Source organism: Panicum virgatum, chromosome 2K (genome assembly GCF_016808335.1).
Source record: "Panicum virgatum strain AP13 chromosome 2K, P.virgatum_v5, whole genome shotgun sequence".
Taxonomy (NCBI): domain Eukaryota; kingdom Viridiplantae; phylum Streptophyta; class Magnoliopsida; order Poales; family Poaceae; genus Panicum; species Panicum virgatum.
The window spans coordinates 4,405,633-4,415,736 of record NC_053137.1 but is presented as its reverse complement, the minus strand read 5'-3'; the positions used below and the strand labels follow the sequence as shown (position 1 = coordinate 4,415,736).

General features: G+C 44.0%; 1 protein-coding gene across 1 annotated transcript; it reads right to left on the bottom strand.

Annotated features, from left to right (window-relative positions):
• Nucleotides 1-146: 146 nt before the first annotated feature.
• LOC120662040 (zinc finger protein 4-like) lies at nucleotides 147-1,494 on the bottom strand. The gene has a single exon (XM_039941107.1). It carries the CDS (start codon nucleotides 1,276-1,278, stop codon nucleotides 661-663), a length of 618 nt encoding a protein of 205 aa, XP_039797041.1. The 5' UTR covers nucleotides 1,279-1,494; the 3' UTR covers nucleotides 147-660.
• Between the last annotated feature and the right edge of the window lie 8,610 nt (nucleotides 1,495-10,104).

Here is a 10,104-nt window from a genome sequence, read left to right as displayed (position 1 = left end):
TCAAATCTATTTTCTGTAAACTGTGAAAATTATATTTAATGATAAAATCAAATGTCACTTTTATCTCACTCCCTCCATCCTAAACTATAGATCGTTTTGGTTTTCTAAGTATATAAATTTTGTTATACACATAGATATACTCTCTATATATTTAAATACATAGTAATAAATTATGTATCCGCGGTTGAAATGGAGTGAATAATAAAATATAATAATAATTCACATACAGATCGACGCCCCTTAGATATGCACACACACACCAACGCCTGTAATGATTTCTTTTCTCGGAAATACGAGCAACATAGAATATGAGCTTCATTCCACTGAAGCAGGAAAAGCTACAAACACACACTCATCAGTGCTTAATAAAGTGATATATATAGTAATCTGAGATGTTGAGATATATATGCACACACCATTATATCACCGGTCAGCATGCAACACCTGATGGCCGGCGCTATGATACTGGCACCAGTAGCAAATAAGAATGATAATGATGAACCGTACCAAGCTTAATTGGGATGAGACGACTGGAGAGCCAGAGAAGATGAATTGAAGCATGCAAGGTACTGTGGCAGTAGACAAGATCAAGATGCGTGCGTGTCAAATTGAAGGATCTCTCTCACCGTGAGGAAGCACACGTGTTGTGGATGATATGATCTAGAGTCGCAGCTCCAGGTCGAGCTCCTCGCCGGAGCTGGAGGAGGGCGCGGTGCTGGCGTGGGCGTTCTCCGGTGGGGAAGAGATGCGGGAGGCCCTTCTCCAGTTGTGCATTTCCACCGTGCCACCGCGCCCGCCGGAGGACACGGCGGAGGGGTCGGCAGCTGTCCCCGCACCCGGGAGCAGGACGTGGTCGGCGAAGAGCCGGGCGCTGCCCCCCGGCATCTCGACCTTGACGCCGGCGGGGCCGGGCCCAACGCCGTGCGAGGCGATCGACACGGACAAGGCGGCGGCGGATCTGGCGGCACCACCCCCGCCGAGCGCGTCCGGCGGCGGCACCGCCGCGGCGGCTGCGCCGTCGTCACCGTAGACGTGGGGGTTCCAGCCGGCGGCGGCGCGGTCCTTCCTGTGCGCGTTCTGGTGGCCCCCGAGCGCCTGCGACTTGAGGAACTTCTTGTCGCAGTAGAGGCAAGGGAACAGCCGCACCTGCTTACCGGCGACGTAAGCCGTCGGCGCCACCACCTCGTCCTCACGGCGTCCGGCCGCCGCCGGCGCGAGGGCCAGGGACAGCTGCAGCACCGATGCAGGCAGCGGCGGCGATGGTGGCTCCTGCTCCATGCCAATGCAAGGCTGCCGTCCAAGTAAGTGCTCCAGGAAGGCAGGAAGTAGCCCAAGCGTAGCTACTCGATACTGTGACTGTGAGTAGTAGGAGCAAAATTAAAAATTAAACTGCGATCAGTCCGACAGTCCCTACCCCGACCAGTCGCGCTTGGTTTCCCTAAATTTACACGTGGCGGCGGTGGATTTTGTTTCCAGAAATGGGAGGAGCTAGCAGGACGACTACCGGATGCCTCTCATTTGCCGTGTGCCAAAGGCACATGGTAACCGTTAAACACACGGCAAAAAGCTTTGTCGTGTGTTACACACGGCAAATGACTCACGGCATACAACAGCCGGCAAAGAGACTAATTACCGTGGGTCGCAAAATTTTTGCCGTGTGCCTACTCCATGGCACACGGCAAACTTTTTTCCAAAAAAAAAAATGGCAGCCGCTGCCGCCACCACGCCGTCGGCCGCCACCACCAGCACCACGCTGGCCACCACCACCATGCCGCCGGCCGCCACCACCAGCACCACGCCGGCGGCCGCCGCCGCCACCACCACCACTACCACGCCGGCCACCACCGCCACGCTGGGAACCACCACCACCACCACCACCACGCCGGCCACCACCGCCACGCTAGCCGCCACCAGGAGAGGAGAGGGGGCGGCGCCCGCAGGTGGCCCCGCCGGCCACCACCGCCGCTGCTGCCCCAGGCCACTCCGCCGCCGCCCGAGGCCGCCGCCGCCGCTCGAGGCCGCCGGCCTTCGCCGCCCGAGGCCCGAGGCCGCCGCCGCCGCCTGTTGCCGCCGCGCTAAGGCCCGAGGCCGCCGCCGCCGCCCGTGGTCGCCGCGCCCAAGCCCGAGGACTCCGCCCGCCGGCGGAGAGAGAGAGAGAGAGAGAGAGAGAGAGAGAGAGAGAGGAGAGAGAGAGAGAGAGAGAGAGAAAGCGCCAGTGAAGGAGAAAGAGAGGGGGTGGGGTTGGCTTATCTATCCATGCGATGGGGAGGGAGAGGGGAGGGATCCAGCTTGGGCCACCTCAGCCAATCAAAAGCCAGCATTGTAGACACATGGATTGCTGATGTGGCTATTATGTTTTTTCTACGTGCTTGTAACGAAATTTTGGATGGCTAAATGAACTCAAATCTTAAAGTTGTAAACTATAAGATTTTAGATCTCAATGAGCTCTACAATTTCGATATATAAATTATTTACATCCGAGGTCATTTAAAACCGGCATTCTTGGAATTTCCGGTAGTGCGTGTTTAATGAAATTTGATTGAACGAACTTTAAATACTTTTGCCAAAGTGAATAAACATTTGATGTTTGATGATTCTTTGGAAAAACCATTATTTCATGTAGTTAAAGCACAATTTAAATGTAAATCACATGATACGGTTTAACTTCCAAAAAAATTTAAAATTAAGAAACAGATTCGAAAAATTACTAAAATTTGGCATTAAGGGATCTAAGTTGGGTATTGGATATACAAAAAGTTGTGAACTGAAAATCCAATTCGACCGTCACTTTGACTCGAAATCTGAACGATTCCTTCTCGACTCTATGGATCTTCTTCGGATATGTTTCGATCTGTAAGGAGCATAGGTCAAACTTGTTTGAAACCTTCTCAATTTTTCACCATATACTCAGCACATGAAATTATGATATCACAATAAATTTTAGGATTTTTAGACTTCATATGTTATTTATAGAATTTTAGAATGATTCGGCCTCATGTACTCGGTCATGGCTCGCGAAAAAGATGTTCGCTATTGCCTCCCATTTCACGGATACGGCCTCAGATTGGACTCGATAATATGAATATGATTTTTCGATGAATTTTACTCCGTTATTCAAATCATTTGCAATTCAAATTGGACTTAATTCCAACAAATGTGTTTAATGAAATTAAATGACTAAATATAGAAAATAGACTAAAAAAATACCAGGTGTTAATATAAAGTACCATATGCAGTACGTGTATACCAGAAAAAGTTGGAAGTGTGGAATCTATTTTTTTGAACAATTTTGTCGTGTGCTTGAGCTTCTGCACACGGCAAATTTTTGAATTTGCCGAGTGCCTGCTATGGCGCACGGCAAAGAGAACGGACATCCGCAATGGCATCAGCTGCGTCAAGTTTGCCGTGTGCCTTAATGCAGGCACACGGCAAACATCTCTTGTTGCCGTGTGCAACAGTTTTCGCCGTGTGTCGTGCTGTTGGGCGCACGACAAAGTTCACATTTGCCGTGTTCTTGTACTTTGCTGTGTGCCTCCCTTGCAGCACACGGCAAAGAGGGCCTTTGCTGTGTGCCCGATTTTGAGCACACGGCAGCTATGCCGTTTCCGGTAGTGCATACGAATGGGAGAGACGCATCGCTAGCGCCAAGATTATTGGAGGTGAGTGATGGATTGGGCTCGTCCTTTCAGTAGGAGCTGATGCAAGTGCCCTTAATAAGGCTTGAGCCAATAAGCATCGAGTACTACATATATAGGGCGAGGAATATTCTCTCTATATAACTTTTTAATTTGTTTCAATAATAAACCTATATATTTGGAACAACTTCTTATTTGTTATTATAGAAATTTATAATATTTTCCATCTGTCCAGATGGGGTACGTACTTGCATACAGTAACTATAATTAACATCAGAAATTTTGGAGTGGAGAAAATCTGTCGTCAAGAAAATAATTTCTTATAGTTTTTGGTGGTGAATATATTTTATTTAGTAATATAAAAATAAAAAAAATTTACAATGATTGAAAAAAATAAGAACCGTTCATCTGATAGAATCGTACGGTGATTAAGATAGGAAATACCCGAAAGTACCTAAACTAAAGTATCTGGTGGTACAAAAATATGGGACCAAGTACAAAAAGTGGGATCGAATACTAATTTAATTTAGTTTTTGTAAATACCTTCCATTAGGCAATGGCTAGAAAAAAATTCAAAGGCAAAATTATATTAAAGTACTTGTTGATACTTTACAATCTTTGTAACAGAGCTCATAAAAATATAATATACTACTTTAATACCTTAACTAACCTGCAACCGCATGCCCGTTGGCAGAGTACTAATAAAGAACCTCACCAATAGTATTCTACAAAGACAGCAAAGGAGATGGCTCGCCTATATATCAAAGCGAGAAGGGAGAGCATATTTGCATATGTAAGCTGTCAAAGATTGTCTCATATAATTTCAAATAGAAACTTTTACGAGGTGAAGGAGATAGAGTGAGATGGGACAACAAGATGGTTGTTTCAAGAATTAACTGCCTGGTAAGCTAAAATTTAGTACTGTGAGAACACCTCCTCAACAAAAACTCACAACATTTGGTTTTATATATAAAAATTAAGGAATTGTGCAATTATTATGAGGCCGACAAATCTACATTTCATATCATTCTTGTCCTTAAAAAGGGTTTAACATTAAACGGTACTTTGAAGTTTCAGGAATTGGGTGATCATAACCAACATTGATTGTATATATTTTCCACATATCTTTATTAGTAGTAATAACAAACAAGTTATCATCATTTGTTTTCAAATATAATTAATATGTTTTAATTAGAGCAGCCTGTCAAGATCTGTTCAAGGATCAACCTCCCCCTCCCAACGGTGTCACCAAACGTCAGCTAATGTTGGTCCTATTTTCCCACTATAAATTGAAACCACTAAGGAACAGAACTAGTAGCTCAATTGGTTGGGGTAACAAGGTGCAGTTGCACATCTCTCACTTGGTTAGGCTCTAAACCACTTAAAGAGTAGTTCGCTAACCTGTGTATAGCATAATCTTTTATCCTCACAGCACAATTACAAATGTCACGAATCAAATATCATTAAACATCTCTTTTAGAAGAGGTTTAGTTGGGGATAAACCGACTGCTTGGCATAACCTTGTGGCTAAATTAGCAACTCACTAGCTTTCTATTGGAAGGGACAATTTTACTTGGAATCTACATAGAGATGGCAATTTGATCGTAAGATCTATGTATCAATATCTCATAAACCAGGGCATTCCCTTCTTTAATAAATTTATCTGGAAGCTAAAGATCCTCCTAAAAATAAAAAAATTCCTTTGGTACCTCCAACAAGGCGTTATTTCTATAAAGGATAACCTAGCTAGGAGGAATTGGTCAGGGACTCAAAAAATGTTGCTTTTGTGATCATAGTGAAACAATTAAGCACCTCTTCTTTGACTGTCAACATGCAAAGATCATTTGGAGAGTTGTTAATATAGCTACTGGGTTAACCCCCATCAAAATCAGTATCTCAAATGCTTGGAAATTGGTTAACTGGTATTAATAAAAAAGATAGAGGTTTTGATTTTTGTTGGGGTTGCTGCTCTTATGTGGACAATTTGGTGTACGCGTAAGGATGTGGTTTTTGAGGAAAAAAAGATTCACCTCCTTTATGCAGGCCGTCTTTAGTGGAGCGTGCTAGCTGCGTTTTTGGTCAAGAACGCATGGAGAAGCAATAATAGGCTTTGCTTTTTTATTTCTTCATATCGTTTGCGTACATTATTGTTATTTAATTTTGATCAGCTTGTAAGCTGATATTACTGTAAAACTATGGCTGTGTGCGCTTGAAGAGGATGGAATATCTCCCTTTTCTAAAAAAAAAGCTGCACACCTCTAGCTATACATATATCCACCAAGGTTCAGTAATTTATGATTTATGGCTTTTTTTCATCTACAAATGGTGAGCTGTTTCTTCTTAAATTAAAACCCACCTATATCCTAGCTTAAAACTTTTTCTGAAAAAAGCAATGAACAGTTACATTTATTTTGCATGGTAGCAATCAATCTAGAATCTGGATTTAGATTATTTTCCCTGAATGGTGAGGCTGTGTGTTAATTATGTTAACATCCTTTTAAATTGATTACAACATGGCATCCGATGCGCAGAGCACCTCGAACGACAGGGCCTGGATGGGAAGACATGGAAAAGCTATGATGACAAGAGGAGCAGGCTGAAAGATGCATATATGGACCTCACTGGCTGATTGTACGGCAAACAGTAAGTGGCCCATTCAATCGGTGTGCCACGTATGGATTTGCAGATTGTGATTCAAGATCTGGTTGTTCTTCACATGATCGAAGCTATCATGAGTGACTTGTTACAATCAATTAGGTGAGCTTGCATCTTGATCGATTTTGGCCGTCTACCTTGAATCCTTCATATGCAATTTCTGGTGAACCAACAAACAAACAATTCTGTTTCTCTTTACTTACTGCTTCAGTTTCTATATTTATGCCTAGCATTGCCTCGTAATAATATACTGTATGAAATAAAACTTGTGCCCATGCACCGATATGAAACAATTCTCAAATCTGGAAGCAACTCCTCCTCAATACGACTCAGCTTTGGACCACTGACAAGTGAGCCCGGTGTCAAGAGTCACTGCCAGTATTCAGTAACACAAGAGTCAAAGACACGGCCACTACTGTAGAGCGATTGAGCGAAGACCGTGCTGCCACACCATACCGTTGTATTTTCTTCTACGGAAACCTCAGTCCTATCTATAGCGCTACGGAAACCTCAGTCCTATGCTAGCTATACGGCTATACGACCTAGTTGAAGCAGCAGGCAAAAGTAAAATAAACCTGCTGCATCAATTTCAGAGAGGTGCATAGATACATCTTCCGATGCAGATTACCACCTAGTACTGGGCAAAACAAGGCATATGGAAGTGGCCAAGGCCAACAGAACGAAGCACAAGGAGTCACATGCCCCTACCTGTTGGCAACAGCTAGGAGGAAGACGACAAGCGCAGTGGCCAGAGCTGCTGCACACATGATGAAGTATTGTGGGCCTCTCTTCCGTCGATTTCTCCTTTTCTTTCGGAGCTAGATAGCGGCCAGCGAAGAATTGTGGCGCCCACCGGCCGGCCCGTTTTTAGCTACCGAATAGCTGTTCGGTATTTTTTTTTTCCTCCGTGACATTAGCCCATGTGTCTCTGCCGTTTTCATAAATGGCGAAGTTAGAATTAAAATCTACATATGGCAGAGGCGTGGAGCAGCAGAGGGCGAGGAACCGCGAAAGTAGCCGATGGCGATGAACCGACCGGCGACAGCACCTTCGTAGGCTAATTTTTGACGGCTCAGCTTTAGAGAAATGAGCTGGTCACAGACTAACGTCCTAAAAGTAAAGTTCAAGAACATCTCTAGCAGATTGCTTATCTCTTATATCTTATATTTTCTCCATTACCAATAATACTATTTATTTTTTTGACAGCAGTGCTATAGCATATTACTCGAACGATAGGGTGGAGTGAGGAATCACCCTACATTTGAGCAAGAGGGGCGTGTGTTTTGACAACCACCAAAAAAATTTAGTTATTGGCAATGAGATATTGATCACCAAAACAACATATGTTTAGTATTAAGGAGAGGGATATGAGTAATCTGCTGGAGAAGCTCTAAACATTTTATCTTCTTCTTCCTCCCGTTTATAGCCAAACGGATCTCTATTTCCATGGTGGTTGAACCTTGCAGGAACTGGGGAGTTTATCGGCCATCAGGTATGGCGGCCACCATGGCTCGCCATACTGGTGGCCACTATGTTGGAAAAGGCCTATAGTGACGGGCGTCATTTCCCTAAGGTGACGGGCACCGCGCCCGTCACTTGTACATCGTCACTGATTAGAACAAAAAAGTGATGGGCAAAAGTCCGTCACCTATGTACGTAAAAGGTGACGGGTATCAGTATGAGCCGTCACCTATGGTATTTTTGCGCGAATATGCGCACGTGTAATTTTTTAGGCATTACCAGGATTCGAACCCACAATCTCAGCCTCGCGCGTACCCTTCCCTACCACTGGACTACACTGTAACAGAACCGACCAAATTAAACCGGCTTAAGTGCACTAACTATTATCTTAATGGTTAATCAAGTTACCACGCACTTAAAACGGTATAATCCGGCAGTCTGTCGGGTTAAGGATAAAAAAACACTGGAAGTCTCGCACGTAGACGAGCACAGATAATTACAAGCAGACAAAAATTCTCAAATTTAATTTACAAAGCAGAGCTTTACAAAATGAGTTTTGAACAAACTATCAGAGGTCAACATGCAGCAGAATTTAAATAGAAGTTTAGTTTGAAAACAACGATAACTACGAAGTCGTGAGGATGTCACATCGAGCCCACTGATGTGAATCATGGTTAGCTCCAACCAACATCAATTACACCTGAAAACAAGATAACAACAAACCCTGAGTATACTAATACTCATTAAGACTTATCTGACTAGTGGTATATATTTAGCCAACTCCTAGACATGCAAGGCCTTTGGCTATGGAGTTTATTTTAATGAAAAGGCTATTAACAGTGGATCCTTACTTTCAAATTTTAGCTCTGGTTTAGTATAAACCGTACCAACTAGGTTTGCCTGAATTTCTAGAGCACACATGGTAGAATAGTGAAATTCTCTGGTAATATCACAATCCAGTTCTCTTCATTCCATTCTCATTCCAAGTTCTTACTACGATGTGACAAAGAGATCAAGGCTCTCATAACCGCGAGTCACGGCGAATCGATCCGATTTAACCTTGCAAGGTGGACCTAGCACACACGACACGTGCAGCCATGCCGGACCACACATGTCAACTGTTCTCATCATCACCCCGACGTCTGAACCACGCCTGCCAAAACCCGGGTGAATGGGCCCCTCACAGCGAACTCCTAGAGAACCCGAAGGCGACATACAATCCATCACCCACCATCATACCACTCCCAGAGTAGCAGGTCGCAGTTCAAAGTATCGTTGCAAATCAGGTAATTAGCTTACCGGCTTCGACTACCTCCTACTTCTAGCATGTGGTTAGTACTATTCAATCCGTTGGATCCACATAATGTAAGACTAGGTCTTGCATCCGATGGCTTTAATCCATTTGGGATGCTGAATGTGACATACACTACATGGCCTGTCATCCTAATACCCTACAATTTGCCTCCTTGGTTGTGCTTGAAACAATCATTTTGGATGATGTCAATGTTGATACCAGGGCCAAAATCTCCGGGCAATAACATAGATGTATATCTGCAGCCCCTAATTGATGAGCTAAAAGATCTTTGGTTAAAAGGTGTACAAACGTTGGATGCAAAGGTGAAGAAGAATTTCACTCTCCGTGCAGTGCTGCTTTGGACAATTAATGATTTTCCTGCTTATGGCATGTTATCTGGTTGGAGCACAAAAGGCAAGTTTGCATGTCCATACTGCAATAAGGATACATATTATTTATGGTTGAAATATGGGTCGAAGCACTGTTACATGGGTCATCGCCGATTTTTGCCAAAGGGCCACAAGTGGCGCCGGAACAAGGTTAGCTTCAACAACAAAGTCGAAAACAGAGATCCTCCAGTCCCCTTAACTGGTGAGCAGGTGCTGCAACAGTATGAAAGCTTTGAGCAAGTGACATTTGGGAAAGCCTCAAAAAAAAGGAAGCAACATGACGAAGAAACCAGATGGCACAACTGGAGGAAGAAAAGTATTTTCTTTGAACTGCCTTACTGGGAAACATTGCTTGTAAGGCATAATTTGGATGTCATGCACATTGAAAAAAATATTTGTAAGAGCTTACTTGGGACTTTGCTTGACTTGGCTGGCAAATCAAAGGACAGCGAAAAGGCTCGGCTTGACATGGAAGAATTGGGCATGAGAAAGGATCAGCATCCTTTGGTCAAGAATGACAAATACACTTTGCCTCCTGCATTAATTGTACTCTTTGGATCCAGAGGACAAGACATATTTATGCAAATTTCTTCACAGTGTGAAGATGCCAGATGGCTATGCCTCTAATATCAAGAGATGCGTGGACGTGTCGAGGTGTAAGATTTCTGGA

Excerpts from the sequence above, each read along its gene's own strand:
- LOC120662040 (XM_039941107.1), bottom strand. The coding sequence starts at position 1,278 with ATGGAGCAGGAGCCACCATCGCCGCCGCTGCCTGCATCGGTGCTGCAG.